This window comes from Aythya ferina (assembly GCF_964211825.1).
Source record: "Aythya ferina genome assembly, chromosome: 15".
NCBI lineage: Eukaryota > Metazoa > Chordata > Aves > Anseriformes > Anatidae > Aythya > Aythya ferina.
Window position 1 is genome coordinate 12656834 of NC_140314.1, and position 23192 is coordinate 12680025.

The 23192-nt window shown below is 57.3% G+C and overlaps 1 protein-coding gene across 5 annotated transcripts in view; it reads right to left on the minus strand.

Moving 5' to 3' along the window:
• The window catches only part of LOC311445098 (ankyrin repeat and fibronectin type-III domain-containing protein 1-like), a 184318-nt gene that overhangs the window by 123399 nt on the left and 37727 nt on the right, over positions 1–23192 (minus strand). For 3 of the 5 annotated variants that reach the window (XM_084536816.1, XM_084536817.1, XM_084536818.1), the window contains 2 exons: positions 7883–8076; positions 2716–2945 (listed from right to left, as the gene is read on the minus strand). In XM_084536816.1, coding sequence (XP_084392942.1) covers positions 2716–2945; positions 7883–7955 — 303 coding nt within the window. In that variant the 5' untranslated portion in view covers positions 7956–8076. Of the gene's footprint in view, positions 1–2715; positions 2946–7882; positions 8077–21622; positions 22588–23192 lie in introns of those variants that run through there. The other 2 variants (XM_084536815.1, XM_084536814.1) reach the window with 1 other exon arrangement.

The window sequence follows — 23192 nt, forward strand, 5'->3', positions numbered from 1 at the left end:
TAGCTCTGCTCGACTCATCAGAAGAGCTCCCAAGACAAACAGGGCTCTCAGCCTGTCCTGGAGGGCACTGAGACATCCAGTAACAGAATGACTGCCTGGAAAAAAAATACTGTGCAAAAGTAATAATTAAAAAATAATTTAAAAAAAGTCAGTGCATAAGAGGTAAACAGCACAACCTACTTGAAAAATCTTCACTGTGGCAGCAATGCAGCATCAGCCTCGACCACCCTCCTCCTCCCAGAGGAACAGGACAAGGGTGGCCATGGAAGGTCCCCTCCCTGCTCCTCGAGGCTGCAGGACACCCCTGGACCATCACCTGCAAACAGCAGGCACGAGGTCCCAGCTCGAGGCAGGGAGAGGGCACACTGGCAGCCCCCCTGAGCCAGGGGGGACGCTGCTGAAACTCCTTCACCTCTCCTTCCCAGCCCCAGAACAGGGGGGGGCACAGCAGCCGTGACAGACGGCTGTCAGGAGCCACCGCACGCTTCCCTTTCTCCAAGGCAAAAACTTTGCCAACGTCACCAGCCTTCCGGGAGGGAAATGGAAAGGCTCATTAGAAAGAAAACTCATTCTGACAATCACAAAAATCGGAATTCATTTAAAATTCAAATTATGCAAATCCAAGCAATCTGTACGTGCAGACCCGTCACATGCCAGCAGCGGGACTGCAGACATGCCACCGGCGACACGGCTCGGGGAAATCCATCCTGCACCAGGGGACGGCTCCTAGGGGTGGGCCCCGGGCACCACTTTAGGGGCTCCCCTCATCACCAGCAGAGAAGGGAAAAGATCCTACAGCCCCGCAGGCACAGGGATGCAAGCCCTGAGACAGCTCAGGCTGTCAGCACGGGAAGAGCGAAGCTGGGAATTTAAGGCTACGAGCTGGGTAAGTGCTACAGCCCTGAAAAATGAGCCAAGCTTTAAATTGGGACTTTTAGGGGAGGTCCCAGGTGAGCTGCTGCAGAAAAGCCAGATCACATTCTCTCCTCTAAGTGCTCTGCTGTGCACGAGGAGGGCAGTGCACACCTGGCCCAAATTCCTCCCCAGGGCAGAGCAGGCATCATGACGGGGGTGAGGGCTGAGGATAAGCCTGGGCAAAACCCCACCGACACCAGCACAGAAAGGCACAAGCGGAGCTTGGGAGGCCACACAGCCCCGTGCCAGCCCGCATCTTCTTCAAGAAACCTTCCCCACTTGGCAGGACCTTCACTTTGAATGTGAAACGCTGGCTGTCCAGCTGCATGGGGGTGCCCAGCCCTTTCAGAAAGCCCTGCTCATGCCCTGTAAGGTAGGGTGAGCCTGATTTTCTCAGCAGGTCTGACAAGGCCACAGCCCATGGCTGAGCCTACGGCAACAACAGCCTTCAGCTATTAAAACTACCCAGAAATGACACACCAAGGAAAAAGAAATCTACAAAACCCCTGCTCTGCTCTTTGATGGACAGCATTACTCAGCTCCACGAGTGCACCACGGAGAGCTAAAGGTCCCCGAAAGTGACTGGCAAAAACCCTCACGAAGTCAGAGGCCAAAGAAAGGCACCCGCAGACAACGCTCAGAGCTGCCAGAGCACAGGCAGGCAGGCTGCAGATCCGGGCTGAAATCCCGAGAAATCAGGTATCCGCTCCTTACCCCACAGCAGGACTGCCTCATCCGAAACACCTCTGATTCTTTGGGCAGCTCCTCGGATGCCCTGTCCCACTGCTGCTTGTTTCCTCCCCGGGATGCTGCTGCTGCTTCCCACACCCGCAGAGATGGGTCCCAGGGGCCGCTCACAGCGCCGAGGTCCCAGCCAGCTCCCCAAAACACCCTGCCATGGGCAGGCAACAGCAGCCACGACCAAGATCCCTGCCCAGGGAGGACGGGATTTCCTCTAGGATACAGGAAACTCAGCAGCTTCAGGAGCGGGCGTTGCAAAAGACGCGTTGTGTAGATCCAAGCCCTGCGGCAGGGTGAGCACCGCCAGCCTTGGCTGGCAGCTCCCAACCCCACTTTGGGTTGCACAGGTGCCCGGTCCCCGCTCTGCTCCCATTGTACGAGTGCCCTCATCCATTTCCAACCAACACCGAGCGCTTTTCAGGGTGGGGACACTCGAGCCCTCATTACAACCCCGAGGCCAGTAAAGAGGCAGGAGGAAAGCCACACGAATCCCTGTATCGAGTATCTCTGGGGAAGAGGAGACGCAAAGCCCATTAAACATTGATCGGGGAGCGTGAGGCACCCGATCCAGCCCCAGGGTGCTCCGAGGGGTGTCGGGGCCGCCTCGCTGCCCTCCCTGAAAGCGCAGCCCCCTCCCACACCCCTCTGCTGCCATGAAGCAAACCCCTGGGAAGACCAAATTTCTGGCGGCCAAGGCTCAGAGCACAAACTCCTTTATGCTTTCAACCTCGTTTTGTATTTTGAACAGCAGCGTCCAGAGGTGTAATGAGGAGATTTCCACACCGCACATCGCCCGGCCGAGCAGCAGCCACCTGCGCCAGCACGATCCCCGCTGTTACAGCAAACCCGCAGCACGGCGGGGACGGGAGCCACAACGCCTGCCCAGCGGGCCCAGCAGGCCTCCCGGCACAGCGTGGGCAAACCGGAGCCACCTCAGCTCTCTGCTCCACCCAGCTGCAGGCACCTCGTTGCCATTTCGCTAACGCTTTACACAAACCCAGCTCCGCGCCACGCCGGTGTTTTTGGGAACCCCCCTCAGCACGGCGCCCCGGTACTCACGAATTGCCGCCGCAGCTTGGTCCTGACGCGCTCGGCCTTCGTCTCCGCGGGGTGGACGGCGTAGCCCAAGGACCCCAGGTGGTTGTCGACCGACAGGCTCTTCCGCATGTAGAAGGAGCGGGTGCGGAAATGGCTGAACGGGGCGTCCTCCACCGCCGTGCGGAGCCGCGGCTGCAGCTGGGCATCCCCCGGGGGGTCCATGCAGTCGTCCTCCAGCCGCCAGGCCTCCCCTGGGGACAGAGGGACACGATGAACCCTTCAGAGCTGCGGCCATCCCTGGGTTGTGCCCCCCTGCAGCCCAGAGAAGGGGTGCAGGCGGAGATGTCCGCCCCAGGCCGCCTCCACCCATGCTCTGCACCACGGGGCTACGTGGGATGGATGCTGCCACACACGGGGTTTAGAGGGCACGGCTCTGCCACGAGCCCCACGGAGTCCTTGTCCCCAGTCTGCTGAGCTTCATTCAACCTGCCCCACGCTGGTTTTGCCCAACCTTGTTCACCAGCACCCACCCTGTCAGTGCTCGGTCCCAAAGTCATCACAGCAGGAATCAACCACGTACTGCTGAGCACAGTGATCAGAGCCAGGGCCGCCAGGCTCTACTCTAGTATAAATACTATTTCATAATTTCATATATATTTATATAAACACTAATTCATAAACAGAGGACCAAAATCCCAACACTTAAAAACTTCCTATTATTTAATTCCAATAGGGTCACACATTTGAAAGGCTCACTTGTGAAGAACTCAAAAACCTCGCTCATTCTCCATCACCCCAAATTCAACACAATGTTCCACATTAAGAGAGAATGTTCTAGTTTTATCTTCTAAAAGGAATAAAATTCCTGCAGTTGAACTGTAATTGAATCCTACATACCTGCATCAAGCCCCTCTCCCTGCAGGTATTCACATGCTTTGCAATCAGTAACTACAATACATCTCCCTTTGTGAATAGGGAAACTGAGGCATCAGAAGTGTTGTAAGCTGGAAAAGGATTTACAGGTACTGACTGCACTTCATTGCAACGAAAGGGAAAACGGCAGAGCAGAGGGTAAGCATCTCCACAACACCACTGCTCTGCTATTTTCCGAGCAGCTCGGATATTGTGTGCTTGTTGTTGCCAATCCCGTCCTCACAGCTGGCAAACAGCGAGCTTTCCCTGCTCCTCACCTCCCAGCCCAAATCACTTCTTGATAGCCATAATAAATTAGCAAGAACACCCCTCTTGCTCAATTATAAAAACAGATCAATTATTGGCCATGGTGGTACTGAAGGGCACTTCACGGGGTTACCTTCACAACCCTCTCCCCTCCCACTGCCTGTTCATGAGGCAAAATCATTTTTATTTGCTTTCTGAAAAACCCAACATCTCCAGGCACAAATGATCGTGACCCTGCTAACCCAGGGCCGAGGAGCAAAACCCTTCCGGAGCTGAAAGCAGGTGAAGGCCCTAAGGTGGAAACCAGCCAGAAATCAGCCAGTGAAGTCTGGTTTGCCTCGCAAGGCTGCGGGATTCACATGGAGCGAGACACAGGCTGGACTTCTGCCCTGCTGCCCTCTGCTTTCACAGCCACCCCTGCTCCCCAAGCTCCTGCAGCTCTTCCAAGTGTGAAGGCATCTTCTGGGTGTGAGCCCTGCCCGGGGCAGGGACACACTGAGCAGAAACCAGCACAATCAAGAGGACAAGGGAGAAGAAGCGATTAGAGCTGCCAAAAAAGAGGCAACCCTGAGCACATCACTACCTAGGAGCGTTTTTTTTCCCTCTTTACCCCTGCTTTCACTTTAATAAGCCGCTGCTGCTCCTCTCCAAATGTCAACTCATCCAACACAGGAACTGCTGTTTGAAAGCTGTGATTATTCAACGCACAAACACGTCAATCGGCGCCCAGATCCCGGCTGCCAGCGCACGGCAGCAGCGCTCGGGGACGAGGCAGGAGGGCCGGGGCAGACACACCGCTGACAGCAGCGAAACCGTGCACCAAGGAGCCGGCCCCGCTGCCCCAGCTCATCTCCCGGCCCCACGGCGAGCTGGGCACAGCCACCACGTGCTGCCCCGGAGCAAGGACGACCCAGGCTGCATGCTGAGCTCTGCCTGTGCAGAGCTGCTCACCCCAAAACCCAGCCTGATCCGCCTCATCTCCTGCCCCACTCCTCCCCTGCTTGGGTGTAAGGGGTGCAGAGCCTCCCCCTTGGGCACAGGGATGTGGCACAGAGGTCAGGACTTTATCTATCCCTAAAAGGTTTTGTACATGCTGAAGGAGCTCACTCCTGATTTCTACCAAGGAAGTAAATCAGTGATGAAGCCCAGAGCCTGGAAAGGTCAGAGGGGAAGACCAAGAGCAGAAGTCCCTGGAGGGGAAAGAGCAAGCCCGCAGGCTGGAGGCCACCTACCCTCGTGATCTTCCACCCTCCCACCACCCAGCGCTACGCCTGGCAAATTGGGTACCTCCAAAAGACTTAAAGCATCTTCCTGGGCTTGGCACCTGTGACTGCTGCAAACCCTTTCTTCTTTCTGGACTTGAAGCATTAATCAGGAAGTCAGAAGGACATGAGAGATGGAAGGGCAGTGAGAGCACAGGCCCTCCAGCCATGCCACGTGCTCAGCGCAGCCAGACCGAGCACTCAGCCCCGTGAGCAGCACGAGGCTTTCCCCAGCACTCGCAGCCCGGTGGAAGAAGGGCCTCGTGCTCCTCCACCACGTGCTGGTGGCACGTTGCCCAGGTCCCAGGCTGCAGCGTCAGAGCCCTCCCTTCACCAGGCAGCGCAGCAGCAGGGAGAGGAGCAGGGAGCCAGCACCACCACCCTGCTGCGAGCACACCACGGGCACCTGGGCAAGGAAAGGTGTTTCAGGAGGTGGCCGCGTGCCCGTGCTGAACTTCTACAGAGATGTAAGGTTGGCACTCCTCCAGTCTTTGTGGGCTACCCAAAACACTCCGGTATTAGAGAAGCTGACTGCAGGGTTCTGCTCTGAGCTCAGGGTCCCGCTGCAAAAGGGAGAGAAGAGGGGGCAACAACAACAAAATTCTCAAGCCCATCCCCAGGACTTCCCATGGGCACGGAATAAGGGGTGGCAAGCAAAAGGCAGCACATTTCTCTGCTGCCAGCATGCAAGGCTCCCAGTGCAGTACCAAATGGTCACTGGTTTGGGGCGAGGCAGGTGCTGGGGAAGCCTCCCTTCCCCGCCAGCACACAGAGGGCTCCGTAAGCCTCTGGCCCATGCAGTGCTTTGCTCTCGTCCTCCTGTCCAGATGTCACGTTCCACTACTACACAGTCCCTGCAGGCAGAGAGATGCTGCACCCCTGCAGGTCAGGCCAGGGCTCTGGCATTTACCTAAGCCACCGTTTGTTGTTCCAAGACTAAATTTATCTGAGCCCTGCCTATTACAGGTAAATACTGCTAACTGCGATCCGGGCTGTGAGAGACTGATACAATAACTAGGCAATGCTGAGAAAAGCATCTTTTCTTCATGACAGCATGCTGATAGGCTTAATGAGTAGCTAATTAGCAGCTCCTGGGTGTCAAGGAGCCAGATAAAAAGCATGGGAGGTTCTGGATAGAAAACAACAACTCATTCATTCATCTACAGCTCTGGCTACGGAGGGAGCTTCCAAACTGTTTCCATACTCCTCTTCCTATCATCCTAGCCACCTTCCAGCCACAAATAAAGCAATACCCTAGCCAGGTGTCCGTGCAATCAGCTCCCACCCCTACCCCGCTGCGCAGGGCAGGCTGCGCCCAGTTGCTCTGGGGTGGCTGTTTGACGTGTACAAGGCAAAGGAGGTGTTTGCAGCAGGTGATGAGGTTTGCAGAGGGTCTGGCTCTTGCTGGGATGTCACCCCCCAGCCTCACACCAACCTCCCCCTCCAGCACAGCTCTCTGCAAGCACCAGCACACCAGCCAGAGACCTGCTGCAGGTGCTGCGCCCTTCGCAGTGGGTGCTCTTGCACACCCGAGGCTTTTTGGGCACGTCTTTTTGCCCTCTACCAGGACGCAGATCTCCACTGCGCATTCAGGTCTGTCCTTGCAAACCATGCCTTGGTGGCCCAGGAGATTTGGAGGGCTCACAGAGTAGCACGAGCCCTCTGATTCTACGCACAGAGTTACGTGCCGTCACCTACCCACTCCCAAGTGTCCCCGTCCCTCCTGTCCCCAGGAGGCAGCTACACGAGCTTTCCACAGGTCCTCCCTCCTACGCCCAGACCTGCTCTTTTGGGAGAATTAGTAGGACCAGGAAATGAAACGCAGTCTGCAGAGCTTTAAAATTAATCCAGGGCTTGGACAGCTGCTCTGCTTGGTAGAGCTTGCAGCAATCTGACAGCGAGGGGGTTAGATTTAAAATATTTTTTTTAAAAAGAAATTAAAAAAAAAAATCAAATAGTGCTGGTAGACGGGAGCTATTTTATAAGGGTTTTATTTTGCACTGGATTGTCAGCCCTGGCTCGCGAGCCTTATCTCTGTTTCAGTGCTAATCGCTTTCCCCATCGTTCTTATGGCCCCAGCGTGATTCTGCTGGCACCAGAAGCGTGAAACACTTTGCCCATCAACAGTTTTGCCAATAAACTTGCTCAGAGCAGCTGGTCCAACCATATTAGTATTTCATCAGGATCAGCACAAGAGCAGAACACGGTAAAAAATCCTCTGTTGACACGAAGGCCAACGCACGCTCCCAGGCTGGGAGCATCTGCCAGAGCAAACCCCCACCGCGGGCCAGGACAACGGCACAGCCACACGGTGCCACCCAGCCTCTGCTCCCCACGGGGACAGCAACGAGCACCCTGAAGCCACTCGATGCTGCAGAAGGAAGGCACCTGGGTCTGTTGGGGAGGCCAGAGGAACCCGGAGCAGCAGCTCGCGTGTGGCCAGGAGACCCAGCTCTGATGCTCTGAGCATCACCTCCGAGCCAGGGGCTCTCGCAGCCCCATGCAGCTTTTTTCATCAGTGTAATAAAAGGTGGGAAGGTTTAAGTAACAGGCTCAAAGAAAGGCTCAGAAGTGGATATAAAAAAAAATATCTCACCAAGAACATTTGTTTTTGAGGCAGCATAAACCCCCCACAGACAGGGACTGGATTTACCTTGCTGTTCGCACCCCTGGAGAACAAGGACTCGTTGGGTAAGATTTTGCTGGCCCCCAGGCAGAACGGGCAGAAAGCTCTCCCCGGCACTCACCAGCAGATGGGACCGTGCAGCCCTTTTGGCCATCAGAGGCCGAGTGCTTCTTGTAGGACTTCTGCTCCGGCATCTCCTCCCTATATGCCGTGGAGTCAAGGAGGGGAAGCCTGCTCAGGACCGGGGACTGCGGGATGCTGGGCAGCGTCCGGGACTTCCCCAGGAGCGGTCTCTGCAGCTTTCTGTCCAGCGACCTGCAGGGGAGAAAACAGAGGGTAGGTGCATTGCAGCAGGTGGAACTGGAAGCAGGCTGCCTTCAAGGCAGGACCTCCCCTGCAGGACACGGTACGGCCGCTGGACTGACAGCACGCGGCTCCTTCCAGTGCGCAAAGCCGCTGCTATTTCAGCAAAGCCTTCCCCAGTGGGAATTTCTTCCCCAAATTCCTTCCCCAGTGCATTCTAAATAGGATTTGTATCTTCAGCTGCGAGCCACAATCAGCGCTCTGACCATTTAGCACCTCCAACCTAGCCCACCTCAAAACTCACAGTCAGAAGTAAGTAAATAAACCGGAGGGTTCAGGGCTGGAACAATACGGGAAGCTTTTAAGGGAATAAAACCTCCACAGGGCACTGAGTATCATCCAAGCCAGCTGATGCCTTTTGTGGTAGAGAAGCGTTGCCTCCAAAAACCCAGAATAAATCAGTTTTAGGGGGGTGGAGAGAGCCAGGGAGCAGCTCCCTGTTCGCTGAGCTCCATCCCGCAGCATCCCCCAGGGAACAGTCCCCACGTCCCCAGCTGCTGTCCTTGGGGACGGTGCTGGCCCAGGCCACGCTGCTGAGGTCCCACCCAGGGGTGGCAGGGTCTCACCCATGGCCACCCAGCCCTGTCCCCTCCCTGTCACACCGCACACACCCCGCTGGGCTCCCCGCACACCCCAAGGGGCTTGGCAAAAGGCTCTTCCCAAATCCCGTGCTGAATGAGAAGGAACTTTGAATTTCCACCTGAAATTCAGCTCTCAGCCTGGTGGTACCCATTTGTTCTTGTGCCAATATTAACCTTTAGCTTAAATAATTATTTTCCCTCTCCGGTGCTTGCTCCCACGGTTAATTTCCATCATACAGCCCTCATATCCCCTTTTTCCCTGCGTTTTTCCAAGCTGATTAAGGAGGCTCTTCCAGTCTCTTCTTACAGAATGAACTTCCCTTCCCTGCGGTTGCTCCCACAGCCCTCCTCTGTGCTCCCTGAGCACCACAAGGACTGGGGTCGAGGTCCCGGTGCAGACCGTGTGTCCAGCACCCCACCTTCCTGCAGCGCTGAATTTCTCCCATTTCCCCCGAGCGACTCCTCAAGGTGACGCAGGGAGAGCCGATCGCGCAAACGCTCCCGACCCGCGGCGGCTGCCTGTCACGGCTCCATTTGTTATGACGATCGTTTTTCACTCCCTTACAAACGTGGCAGCGGTGCCTGCCTGGTGTCAGCATCGGATGTGATTCACGGGCAAGCAGCGACGGCCTCAACCCTTCGGTGACCCTGTGACGGTGCCAGGCAAGGCGCCGAGCTGCAACCACCTCCTGCAGGATGCACAGAAGGCAGGGGCCTCGCAGCCAGGCCTGTATGGGGGCACACCAGGAGGTTTACAGAGCGGTGGTGTTGGTTGGATTCACCCTGGATCCACAGGCGATGCTGCCCGGCCCCACGGAGCGGTCACTGAGCGCTGAGGGTTTGGGGACGGCCGCAGGGACGGCACCGCTGGGGCTGCGGAGCGGCACCGTGCCAGCCCTCCGACCCCAACCCTTCCCCCTGTTTCACCTGCACCCACGTGGAAGCGAGCTACGCTGGGAGAGGCGAGAATAGAAGCAGCACCCCGAGCTGTTCCTATTTCAGTAAAAGCTACATCGCTCCCACGGTAACACATCGCGCTGGCACAAGACAAAAGGGGTGCAACTTCGCACACTGCCGCGCCGCAGCAACGAGCCCTGGGCTCTGTCCAAGTTCAAAACATTTTCTTTTTTTTTTTTTTTCCTGGCATGTAAATCTCGGTGCTTTTATAAACGCACCTGCGTAGAGCTCCATCGACTGCAGAGCGGCATTAGCATTTTAAATGCTAACACGACTTTGTGCCCACATTGCCGCTCGCCCAGACTGCACGAGGGTAAAAAAGGGAAGAATCCATGCCCTTGGAGGAGATATTTTTAAGCTGCGTAGCTGAAGACAATGATTTATATCGGAAATTGCAAAGACTCCAGCGGCAGCCAGAAACCTGTTTCTCTCTGAAATCTGACTTGAATTCCCAAGCACAGCCCAGCTCCGTGCACCTTCCACCCCAGGCACGGCCTCGGCAGCAGCTGCCAGCCGGGCCCCGACGCCTTCCCTGCCACCAGGCAGTCACGTTGCACCGACGGATGCTTCCCGAGCAGGCTCCAGAGCTTTGTGTTATCAAGGATGCCACATCCCATTAGTGAAGATCCCTGACGGGAATGTAAAGCTCGATTAGAAAAGCCATAATCAATGCTGTTGCAGCCTATAAATAGCAGCTGTTTGGTGTTTTGGTAGGAAGGAGGGCACGTACTCGAGTCCTGACAAGGGTGGAAAAATCCTTCTGGCTGCACGTGAAAGCTGAGGCAGGAGCCTGGTGATGGCCCCATCGCTCCCAGCCCACGGCCAGATGGGGAAATGTGACACCAGGCACCAGGGCCAGGTCCCTGTCACCCCCCCGGGACAGCCACAGGGCACAAGGGGGTGGCACCAGGGTGGGCACAAGCACCAACTGCCCCAGCTTCGCCCTCCCTACCTGAGCCCATGGCACCCATGGGCACAGGTGCTGCTTTCCCTGGGCTTTTCCTGAAAGCAAACCAGCCAGCAAGAGGAGCCGCTGTGACGAGAAAAAAGAGGCAGAGCACATCTCAAATCGGGGCTGCAGCCAGTGCCCCCCTCCCAGCGATGTCCTTACTGGCGGTGTCCTTACTGGGTGGCTTCTCCAGCGGCTGGAACTGCAGGGAGGGAGAGCGAAAGGGCTGAGCAGAGATAAAGGGGCAGAAAGCAGGTTAATACAAGTCACCCAGGGAAAGCCAGAACCCTGCAAGCAGCACCTGCTTCCCCCCGACCTCTCCTCCCTGTTTGTTTTGGTGTGGAATAAGCCACTTCCCAGCCTGACCCGGTTTATTTTCATTTTGAAAGAGAGAATAGAGTGCCTCTGTCTCACCCAGGGAAAGGATGGAGAAATCACCACAGCAGAAAGCCAGCGACATAACAGAGAAAACAAACAGGAGGGAAAATAACCCCAAGCCACTGTTCACACAATCCCAAATCCAAGTGAAGATCACCGACTCGCAGGTCACCCCCAGCACAGCTCCTGGAAGCGTTTGAGTTCGGCGATGCTCCAAAGCCCCCCTGGCCACAGCTCCCAACCCCAGCAGCTCACGGGCGAAACCCACAAGCTCATTCTCCTCCTCCCAGGGCGCAGAGTCAGGCAGTCCCCAAAAACTGGGGACACGAGGACGAGAGCAGGGCACGGAGCAGGGCTGGAGGTGCTGCTTTTCAGCGACTCCCCTGCGTGCTCTGTGTCAATCCATTCCCTAAATCTGTCGTGAAATAGCTTACGAAGCTGAAGGTTTGGGGGAGAACGGTGAGATGAAGCACAGGGGTGAGCCCAGATGAGGGACGGGGACCAGGAGAGCCCAGCTATGGCACGGGGCCCCCAAATCACACCCGTGCAGCGGCGCCTGCTCCTGCTGCACCGGCGCTGCTCAGGCAGCTCCTCCAGCGAGGTGTCACTTAGCAACCCGGCCTCAAAAACCAGCACGGGTTCCAGCTGGATCCAGGAAAGCCAGAGATGCTGCGAGCTGGGAGGAGCAGTCCCCCACCACAATCCTATGCTGGGAGAAACCCAAACCCCTGCAAGCTGCTCCAGGGAAGGGTGCCAGGCACGCGGGTAGCCTCGGAAACCGAAGCCGTAGGAATCGGGAGCAGCGCAGCCTTCACGGGGCATCGTTGTGCTTGGAGAATCACCCGAGTTTGCCCTGAAAACCTCGGCCATTCTCAGCAGCCCCGTGAGTCACTGCTGCTTTTCCAGCGACCCTGCGAATTGCGAAGCCAGCACAGATGGCTGAGAAATCCACCCTGAAATCCACCCTTCACGCTCAGGAGCACCCACCCCGAGCCGACCTTCTGCTCTTGCCCCACGCTCAGCCCAAGCTACCCAGCCGTCAGCTGCAGCCCCACACCTCACCAGATCCCCCCGGCACATCACACGGAGCCACCGAGACCCCCCAGCACCGCACAGGGCACGGCAGACCCCTGCCACCCACCCCACACCGCTCCCCACCACCCCCCAAGGCACCGCTGCCGCCTGCCCCCCGCTCCCGAGAGCATCCCTGGAGCAAGAGGAGCTCGGGGGGGCCCGGGGAGGCAGGGGGCACGGCAGGGACCATGCACCATACCCGGTGACATCCTTTGGCTGTTTGGGACCAGCCCGGAGGCAGCAGCAAGCCCTTCTGCTGCCTGAGCCGGGCGCAGTTGGAGGAGCTGAGCCGTGCGGCATCGCTCTCTTCCCAATTCCAGCCAAGCCTCCGCAAAGCTGTCTTCACGCTGCTAAAAGGTAACAAGGGCTGCGGAGCGGAGGATGATAGCTGAAAACAGAGCAGCTTTTATCTGGCTGCGAAGCAGTTTCAAAGCAAAACAGAAAACCAAAACAGTATTCAGCTTATAAGTTCAGGAAGGGGGAAAAAAAAGAAAGGGAAAAAAAAAAAAAAAGCATGCGAAGCTATAAAAATACCTTTCCCAAGCTCAGCTGCGAGCTGGTAAATATCATGATTTCTACCAGCTGGTTTGCAAAAGCTTCCTCTCCTGCTGTCTCTCCGGAGTGAAGAGCATCGCTCCGGCAGGAGCCATCGCCCAGGCACGGCACAGAGCAGCCCGGGGCTGGGGGCACAGCCACCACCACCGCTGCCAACGTCTCCGTTCGGATGGGTACCAAGGACCTCGAGGGTCCTGGGAGGTGCAGGAGCAGAGCTCGCACACCCCGTGTGCCCCAAAACGCCAGGAGGAGCTCAGGGAAACGCTTTGGGAGAGCGGGAGGAAGAGCATTCAGTGCCTCTTGCATCCTCCAAGCCCAGCCACGCACCAGAAGTGGCCCACCAAAAAAGCACCAATTCCCAAATTGCCCAGACATTTGCCACTTCCACTGCGTGGGCACCCACCCCCAGCACCACCACCACCCCCGTTGGGTTTTGCAAAGCCAGTCGACAGGAAAAGACAGCAGCAGGGGCCCAGACGGCCCCTCTCCTTTTTTTCTGGGAAAATATACAGGTTTCAGATGAGCAGTTCGGAACCCAAGCACCGTGGCCGTGCTTTACAAGGCTTCCATTTCAACGTCTGCTTGTGTGCTGAGTCTGAATGGGAAAATCAAATACTCTGAGGGCCCCTCGTTCGCTCCCAATGCGCTGCTGTCTCTCCGTAAAAGCACCGCGTACCCCAGCCGCGTGCCCCAACGAGATCCCAGCACAGATACACGCTGTCCCTGCCACACTCCAGCAGCCGCAGCCGTCCTCAGAAAAACCCAAAGTCCAAAAACAGACAGTCCCCAGGGCCGGGGAAAGCAGCAGAAACACGGAGGGGGTGTGAAAATTCCCCCAGCTCGCAGAGCTTGCCGTGGTAAGCAGGGAAGGAGGGCAGGAGAAGGTGAAAGCTCGGGCACCCGCAAAGCAGAGCAAGTGCTGAAGGCATCTCGAATGCTCAGCAGGGGAACGCGAAGGGCTCACGGAGAAGAGCAACACAGACAATTATGCAGAGTTCTTTGTTTTAAAGAACAAACCTTTCAGCCACATGCTGCTATTAACGGTTTATCTTTAAAGGCTGGGGAGAGCAGAGATGAGCAGAGGTTGTGTGACCTGCCAAAACCTGGGGCAGAGAAAAATCCTCCCCGTTCCCAGACACGCACGATGCTGAACCACAGCCCTGGCTCCCGCTTTTCTATCATGGCAATTATTCAACTCCTGCTTGCCCTTGAAAAATTTCAGAGACAGAGGCTAATGAAGCGTAGGTAACACGGAGGATGAGCATCCTGGCTGGTACCCTGCAGATAAACACGCAGCGGCCCCCCGCACACGTGCCAGCACCTCCTGGAGGTGGTGCCACCACCTCCAGCACCCGCTGGCCTCTTCCCACTGACTGCAGGCGGGCAAAAAGCCCCGCAGCAGGAGAAGAGCAGGGCTGTGCACTCACTGCCACCCGGCCCCCCCAGGTGCTCGCCGGCTGCCTGGCCGAGCTCCCGACCCCATCTCAAGCCTCCAGGCACGGGGCTGGCTTCCCCTTGCTGCTCCCAAATCCAAGTCACACGGCAAAGGAGACAAAGGAAGCTGAGATCATCTCGTACAGGAGACTGCTGCTGCTCGCAGACATGGGCGAAACGCTTCAGGCACGAACTCTGAATGCTCCGACACGGAAAGCTTGGCTCGTTTTAAATCCCCTCGTTTCTGCAGCACGACCGAGCCTTCCAGCGTTTGAGGTTAACAACGGCAAAGCTGGCCTATCTCTACTGACCCCTGGCAAAAAAAAAAAATAATTATTTGATATTTTGGTCAAAAAACTCATTTCTAAGCACAGGTTTGCGCAGAATATTGTTGGTTTAAAGCTTCCTGGGCACCATAGGGCAGCTGCCTCCCTCCAGAGCCTTTGGCTGTGCTGGGTTTTGTTCTGGAGCACCAGAACGGCAGCGGCGACACCGCCACGGCTGGGAGAGCACCAGCCCAGCCAACAGGGCAGATTGATGACACATTGCAGTAACACCCCTAAGAAATGGGTTTTGTTTGGTTGGTTTTTAAAGACGGAGTAACAGATGCACCAAGGAGAGGATGCGAAGCCTTCAGCAAGGACGGGGCAATTCCAGCCCAGCAACCACAGATAAAGGCAGAGACAGGTCCGGCGAGGGGAAGCACGTCTGCTGCCCCCGGGGAAGAAAAACGCTCCCCAAAAATCATCATTTTGAATAAACTCCTGCTCTCTCCACCTCTCTCTGGAAAAGGCTGCTCTGCCATTAGAAGCCAGCGCAGCTGCTTGCTTCAGAGCCTCACAGAGTAGAGCAGGCTGGAGATGTGCAGGTGGTTTTGTGCAGACCAGAGCTCACCGGAGATCAAAACCCCGAGCAGCACAGCCCAGCCAGCACCAGAGTCAGAGACGGAGCAGCTCCGGTTGGAAAGGTCCTCGGAGACCATCCAGTGCCACCCCCCTGCCACAGGCAGGGAGCTTCCTCAGCAGAGAGATGGAAACAGCTCCTGGCCCCACAAGTGTGCCTGCTGGAGGGCCAGCAGGGTGGTAGGCATAAATAACATTTATTTTAATGCCTATAGCTCTGTAACCACGGGGGCGCCAGCCGGGGGTGCAGCTCAGAGGAATCCCACACCGCACCCCAGGACAGAGTCCTTGCAAAATCTAAATTTTAGCTATTATTTCCTGTAACAGAAAAGCACGTTGAAGCTCCCCAGTTTTTCATAAACGTCACAACAGGTGGGAGTTTGGCCTGTGTAATGAAGGCGGCCACCCAAGCTCCCAGAACACACCAACACCAGCACCGTTCAGGCCCCAAGTACTCTGCCCTTCCTATTTCAAACGCTCTAAAATCTCCTTTTTTTCTCTTTTTCCCTTTTGAAATGTTTCTTCCTGAGTCCAGACGTGGGGTGTCACCCCCTCTTGCCCCTCCAAGGGCTCTCAGTACCTGCAGACAGCCGCCTGCCCCATGCACCCGAACCAAGGCTGCTTCTCTTCTCCCCTGCACAACCACCCGTACGTGACCAAAGCACACCCCAAAGGCTCGAGGCAGCCGGGGGGCTGCGAGCAGGGGGAGCTGGACCCTGCTGAACTCCGCCACGCCGCGCTCCCAGAGGAAGAGGGGGACAAAATACGATGGGAAAGGGCTCGGGGGTTGAGATAAGGACAGGGAGATGGCTCAACAATTAGCACCAAGGGCAGAGCAGAGTCAGCGGAGAGATTAATGTAATTTATTGCCTAGCACTAACAGGCTAGAGCAGCGAGAAACTAAGAGCAAACTGAAAACACCTTCCCACCCCCATCCACTCCCTTCTCCTTGCTCCCCCCAGGCGGTGCAGGGCAGTGGGGGCTGTGGTCAGTACCTGATGCTTCACCTCTGATGCTTCCCCATGGGCACTCTGCCCTGTGCCATGGGGTCTGTCCATCCCCCAGGAGCAAACTGCCCCAGCACGGGTCCCCCACGGGCAGCAGCTCCCCCCAGACCCCCTGCTCCTGCGGGGGCTCTCCACGGGCTGCGGCGTGGAGATCTGCTCCATGTGGGACCCATGGGTGCAGGGGGACTCCTGCCCCTCCATCACCCACCTTGGTGCCTCTGGGACTGCTTCTTTCTGTATTCTCCGGCTCCTCTCTCCCAGCTGCTCTTGCACAGCACTGTTTTTTCTCTTTTAACCCTTCCCCAAACCTGTCCTCCCAGAGGCACATCCAGCACTGCGCACAGCTCAGCAGCGGGTCCCTTGTGGGACCTCCCTAACATAGGCACCTTCTCTCTATAGGGCCAAGTTAGCATCTTCTCTAACTGCCTGAGGCAATCTCTAGGCTCCCGCTACCAAAATCTCACCCCAGAAGCCCCAACACAGCCAGGTAAAACAGGGACACAGCCCTGCCTGCAACCTTCCCCTCGCCAGCCGCCGCTGGGATCAGAAGCCGCTCGCGCTCGCATCCTTCCCCGCGCAGCCCCCGGTGTGTGCTGCCGGTGCCTCTGTTTCCTACCTGCACACCCACCCGGCTGTGACTCAGTGCCAAAACAGCGGGGGAATGAGGCATCAAACAGTCTTTCTAGCAACCGTGACTCACAGGCCGAGGCTGGCTGCCGGAGTTTTCTGCAGCCGTGCGACGTGTGTAATTCTCCTTAATACCGGTACGACTTCCTCTTCCTCCCGCTGGGCCACCCAGCTATCACTCCCAAATAAAGGATGACTACCCCTTTTCTGCCTAATCCAGGCAAAGATGAGCTTCGGCGCGTGCAGAAGGCTCTCAACCTCATCTCCTGGGCTGGCACTGGGCTTTAAACGGAGCTCAGGAGCCAGGCGTGGAGGAGGAAACCCCACTGCTGGGATTTGGGTGGGACACGGCCCCCAGACCCAAAAGGGGGATGCTGAGAGCACAGAGGGGCTTCTCCAGCCTGTCTGAACCGGCAAGCCTGAGGTGCCCAGGCAGCTCAGGCAGCCACGTGCATGCGATTTGGTGGGAGACACCACGCCAGGACACGAAGAGGGGCAGCCAGCAGCCCCCCGGGTAAGCAGGCAGCGGGGAGCCAGGGCACACCGGGGGGCCCCGTGCAAGGGCAGGCTCACTGGGACGAGAGATTTCTTCTCCACTCTGCTCCCCAAACCCCTCCTTCTATGGCACAGCCAGAGCAATACAAACAAGAGGGAAAAAGGCTCTGAGAGCAAAGCCAAAAAAAAAAAAAAAACCCTCTAGGTTCACCATGCAGAGCCCAGGCAGCTCACCCCAAAAACCACCACCAAGGTCCCCAGCAGCGCCCCGCTGCCCTGTGCTGCTGCCAGCACCTTCAGCTCGGTCCCCTTCAGCGCTGCTGCCTGCTCTTACACGGCCACGCAGGGGCTAAGTCGTAAAGATGCTGAGTGTCCGCCGCTAACTTTAACAGGATTAACTTCTGCCAAGCAGGCTGGGGCTCTGAGTCACCAACACGGGATTTAGGACTATTTCCAGCTTGGCCTGGTTCAGCACCCGCATAGAGCAGCTCCATGCATCAGCAGCGGACACATGCATTCATTTTTTATTTTCGTTTTTTTTTTATTTATTCTTTTATGTAGGTTACAGTGATCCGTTGCAGCAAAAATGCAAATACACGCACCCACACACATTTTTCTGCTGGCCTCTCCGCAGGCGAGGTGGGTGTCAGAGCTGGGAGAGCAGCGAGGTCTCGCACACAGCTGCCACAAACACTTTTCTTGAGTGTCAGGTGGAAACTTCTTGCTCAGCCTACAACACAACTTAGAAACTTCCAAGCTCCTGACTTGCTTTCTCTTTTAAAAGACATCTCTCTTTCCATATAGAGCAGTTATTTGGAAGCAGGAACATTTCTCTAAGTGTGTCGACATCCATCAAGCTACCAGCTGTTGGACCTTCGGTGCCCCACAGCGATGCCCTTGGGGGAAGTTTTACCCAAAATTCAAAGCCTGCAGCCCCCAGAGCCATACCCCACGTGTCGTGGCTCTGCAACACCCCCCAGGGCAGTACCAGCGATGGGGACTCTTGCAGGGCTCGGCCACAAGCCCGAGGTAGAAGACCTGCTTCCATTTTTACCCATCTACCTTATGCCCTGAGCAGCTGGCACGGGATTTTGTTCCTTCAGCGCAGTTTTCCAGCCCCAAACTTGCCAGTTCCTCCTCTTCCCCATCACGACCACATGCCTGAACACAGACTCGCTGCCAGAGCTGAAGAGATATTTTTAAATACCCGAAAACAAGCGAGCACAATCCTGCCAGGAAAACATTGCCCACCCCGCCCCCCCAGCCTGGTAGCACCGCATTCGGGTCCAGACCAACTTCGGTGGTGTCCTCGAGAAACCAGCCAAACCCCAGCAGCTCCACCAAATGGTGCTGGATCCTTTCTGTCCCAGGAGGGCTGCAGGTCCCCGCTGCTAACCAGCAGCCTGGAGAGGTGCCCGCCTGCCTCCAAAGCCTCCACCTTGTCCTGGAACCCACACCATGCGCAGCGAGGCCATCCTCTCAGCTCGGTTACAAGACCGACTCCTTCATCAATCTGCTGGTCCACTTTCAACAGCTGCAGGGACTTGACATCAAGTGTCCAGCCCTTTCTGTTTAAAGATACCTACGTGAAGATGAGCTATTCCATATAGCATATCTTTTCCTTTTGTTACTCCACCGTGCCAGACACGCGGAGCAGCAGGCGCGAGCACACCGATGGTGGTGCTGGGAGATGAAGCGAAGAACCAAACCCCACAGCCCAGCGAGCAGCCCCAGTCTGACCCCTCCTGCCTCTGCCCGAGCCCATGGGCACCTGCACCCCGTGCTGCGGCCTCGGAGGGCAGGGAAATCCACCCCGAGACAATCCAGGCCCTCGTCCTGCAGAAACCAGCACAGCTCCAAAGGAGCATTTGGCTCATTTATCAAAATTCCAACTAGATTGCAAAAATTGCAACTAGATCACAATAAATCAGCTCTGGCTGACGTGTTTATGCTCATCACAAGCACCAGGAGAAGCTGCCTGCTGAGGACGCCGATCCCCAGCTGGTCACAGCGCCTGGCTCTCCACTCCTACACATCTTACCATCCGTTTGGTTCGGCAAAGAGGGCACCGGTGCCACAGCACCACAGCAGAGCACCCACCCTCCTGCCGAGCACCGCCGGCAAGTCTGGGGCTGCAAAAGCCTCCTGCTGGGATAGCAGAAGGTGCAAATTGTGACACAGGTCACGGCAGAGCAGGAGGGCACAGGCACAGGGAGGCTGAAGAGCACCTGCGAGCATTTTGGCCACGCGTTTGGCCAGTACCGCCTGAACGTGGGGAAAGACAACGCGGCTGCTGTGTTGGTGTTCTGTTCTGCACACCAGTTCAATCCCTGCTGACTTAAAACACAAATTCCCAAATCCAGCAGACTTATCCAACCCACCACGTACGCGCTGCTTTATCTGTGGGCGTCGTTTAAAAATGCAGGCATATTACTTAATACCACAACTACACACCTGCTGATATCTTTCGGGCCATATGAGAATGAGTGGGACCGCTATATTTAGAATTTAATAATTCCAGTTAGCGCACCCTCTGAGCCGAGGACCTGCCAGAGGTTGTTTGCTGTGGTCCCAGTGGGCACCACAGCTTTGGCAAGCCCGGTGGCCCCGAATCACACAGAGCTGGGGCAGAGAGCTGGTGGGGTCTGGTAGACCTCGAGCTTTGGAGTCTGGAGCTCAGGGTCTCCTTGTTCAGGACCTCCTCTGCATGAAGAAAAGAAGTAGCTTTGGTGTAAAGTGACACTGATTTCAAGAGCTTCAATCAATGCTAATTTTTCCTTCCATCACCAGCCACACGCAATCACGGAACAGGCGCAGAGCCGGCAGGAGCACGCAGACACCGCGTCGCCGGAGGAGCTGGGAGCATCGGGAACGTCACCGTGCCACCCAGGGGTGCTGACACACACGGCACAGGAAGGAGCAGGGACAGCACAGCTCCCTGCAGCTGGAGCTCAGGCGTGCTGGGGCCATGGGGGCACGTGGGGAAACTTCTGCTGGTGGGAACGCCGCCCTCCAGCCTAGGGAGCAGAGCTCTGCCACGCAGCACCCTGACAGCCGCGAGCACCGCGGGTGCGGCCACACCTGTGCGATGGGGAAGTGCAGTGCTCGCATGTTCACACCCAGAAATACCCCAGAAATTTGGTACACAAGCAATGCGCTGGCAGTGCCATTTTGTGGTTAACAGCCTGGAGCTGGCAATGCACTGTGACATCTCCCTTCACACGGGAAACCACCCAGCTCCCCACAAAGCACCGGGTCCAGGACGATAGCACCCCGTGCACAGCTGATGACAGGATACGGGGCCCCAGGAGCGTCACCTCGTGTCCCTCCTGCCCGGCAGAGGCAGGGACGTGGCACACACTCACTCTCCATGAGGCATTCAGCTGCACGCCAGCAATTCCTGGGGACGCACGCACTTGGCAGCACCCGCAGACCCAACCTTCCCCACAGGTGCTCTGCAATGGCACAGGTAAACCTGGGGTTTGCACCTTCCAGCTCCGGCACTGAGCTGCCCTCCCCTAGCACAGTGCTCAGGAGCAGGAGGACAAAGCACCCAGCTCAGCCACAAATGTCTCTGTGCTTTAGGAGAAAATGTGCCATGCTCCAAGCGAGCCAAGAGGCGACTGTCCCTGTGAGCATGAAGCAGGGAGAAAGCAGTGGCATGGCACACCTCGCCGCCTCTGCGACACCTCAGAGAGCAGCAGGAGGGAACAAGCACCAGCTCACCAACTCCTTAATGTCCTCTACAGGGCACAAGATTCTCAGAAACCAGGGCAGAAGGTGAGTGGATACCTCGGAGCTGTTTTTCCCACGTCAGCCCCACCTGGTGCAGGTTCGGTTCTGCCTCAGCTGGCACACGGGGACAGCAGAGGCAGCAGGAACCGGCACCAGCTCCGCGTGCCAGTTCAGGCACTGGCCACAAACCACAAACACAACCCCGACCGTGCTGCCGACAGAGCACAGCTTCTGCCCCACGCAGAGGGGCTGGGGGCAGCCGGAGGAGCCCCTCACATCACCCCCATCCCCGAGCAAACCTGGAGGGGCTCGGGCAGGGCAGCCAGCGCACACGCTTCCAACTCCACCTGCAAGGCAACCTGTTGCTGTCCGTGCAGTCAGGGGTTCTGCATGTGACAGAGCGAGAGGCAGAGGAAGGAAAGGGGGGATCACGGCACGTAACCTTGCCACCACAACGAGGGAATGGGCACAACGCAAAGCCGGAGACAGGAGCAAGCAGGGATACGTGCAGGCAGTCACACAGCAGACACCCGACACACACCGCCGACACCTCAGACGTGCCCTGGGCAGGGACACGGACACCAGGGCGCCGCGCCTGCCACTGCCATCCCCAGGCAACGAGCCCTGCAGGGTCTGGCACCACAGGCAGCACCGAGACACCGCTTGCAAAGCTCCTGGCTCGTCCCCAGCCCCAGGTGACGGGAGATGGCAAGAGAACGCAGAGTACCAAGGGCTGTACCTCCCACCCCCTGCCCCGGCTGCGTGCAGCCGCACCAGGACAGAGGGGCCGCCGCCACCCCGTACCTGCACTCGGTGACACTACAGCAGCAGCTCCCGCTGCGCCGGCCCCGCCGCTCGGAGCGCAGCTCCGTCCTCGACTTCCTCAGGCTGAAGTACTCCGTCAGCTTCCCGAACGAAGCCATGGCCCCCGCCACCTCCGAGCGTGCGCCCGCCTGCAGCCGTGGGCACCGGTCCCACCGCACGCTCACGCATGCTACGCTCTCGCTACCCCGCACGCTCCATCAGCTGCAGGAGCAGGAAAGGAGAGCTGCGGGTCCGGGAGGGAGCACGAGGCCAGCCAGGAGCCACTTGTTGGACCGTCCACAGCGTGCTTCACGGCGAGCCCTTGAGTTTCGAGGCGAGGACGCCCTGCCTGCCGGAGCCGTTCGCGGGCACCAGGCTGCACAACAGCAGCTCGGGTCAGCACGCTTATTTGTTGTAATGTTGCAGCTGCTGCAGAGCTGAGTTAAGAAGGAAGAGAAAAAAATAATAATAATGCCCTCTGGAAAGGATCCCTTGGTGGTGGTGGCACACGTCTGCGAGCCCCCGTGGCAAGCCGACGCTCAGCATGCGCACACAGGATGAGGGAGCCAGTCCTCAGCTGGGTGAGGGGATGGATGATGTCCGGATCAGCAGCAGGCGAGGAGAGACCCTGAGAAATCAGCTGTTGAGATGAATTTCCAGGGAGTCTGTTCTTATGGCACACAGAGACCAGCACAGGAGGCGGAGAGCATCCCTGCTCGCTCTTCTTGCTGCTATTCAGAGTTTACCAGCTCTCCTCCCTCCCTGTTTTCCAATGCAAAAGGCATCGCTCTGCCTCCTGTAGCACCTACCTAACATGATTTTCCAGCTTGTCACCGAACACCTAAGCACGAGGAGAGGGACAGACATTTAAAACGAGCAGGTCTGATCCATCTAGAGGTCACCTACGGGCTCTGCTCCAGCACAAAGCATTTCTACAGCAGGCAGCAGATATAAGGATGCTGCGGACCTGGAGGGAAATCCTGCTCCCAAACCTCCCCTCGTCAGGAGGGCTCATCTCTGCTTCCTCAGTGCCTGTTGCCGCCTGGGTGGAGGAGAAGGAAAAAGGGCTTCAAAAGCTCGCTCCAGCCTCACCAACCACACCAGATCAGGTCAGCGAAGTGTGTCCAGAGGAAAGGGAATTGCTGGTAACCCCCAGCCATGCCAGAGACCCTCGAGGAAGCAGCAAAGAAAGCTGGTATTAACTCAGCAGTAGATCAGCAAGCTACCTTCACCTCCTCTTGATCCCAGCCTTGTGGAGGCCATGTTCAAAAAAACAAACAAAAAATCATTCACTGCTATTTCCCCGCTCGGAGCCGTCCGCTGCGACCAGCCTGCTTGCGACGAGGGGCAACCAGCCGCTTCCGACAGCCTGCTGCTGCGTGGCTTCCCGAACCCCGCGTCCTTCCTCCCTCCTCATCTTCCTCTCCCTGCCGGCTCCTTCGCTTCCCGCTCCGAATTAAAAGCGGGAGCAGCGGGGTACGCCCCGCCGAGCCCCACCGCCCGCCGTCACCTGCGGCCGCCCCCGCTCGCGGGTCTCCCCGCGCCTGTCAGCAGCAGCCTGCAGTTTTTT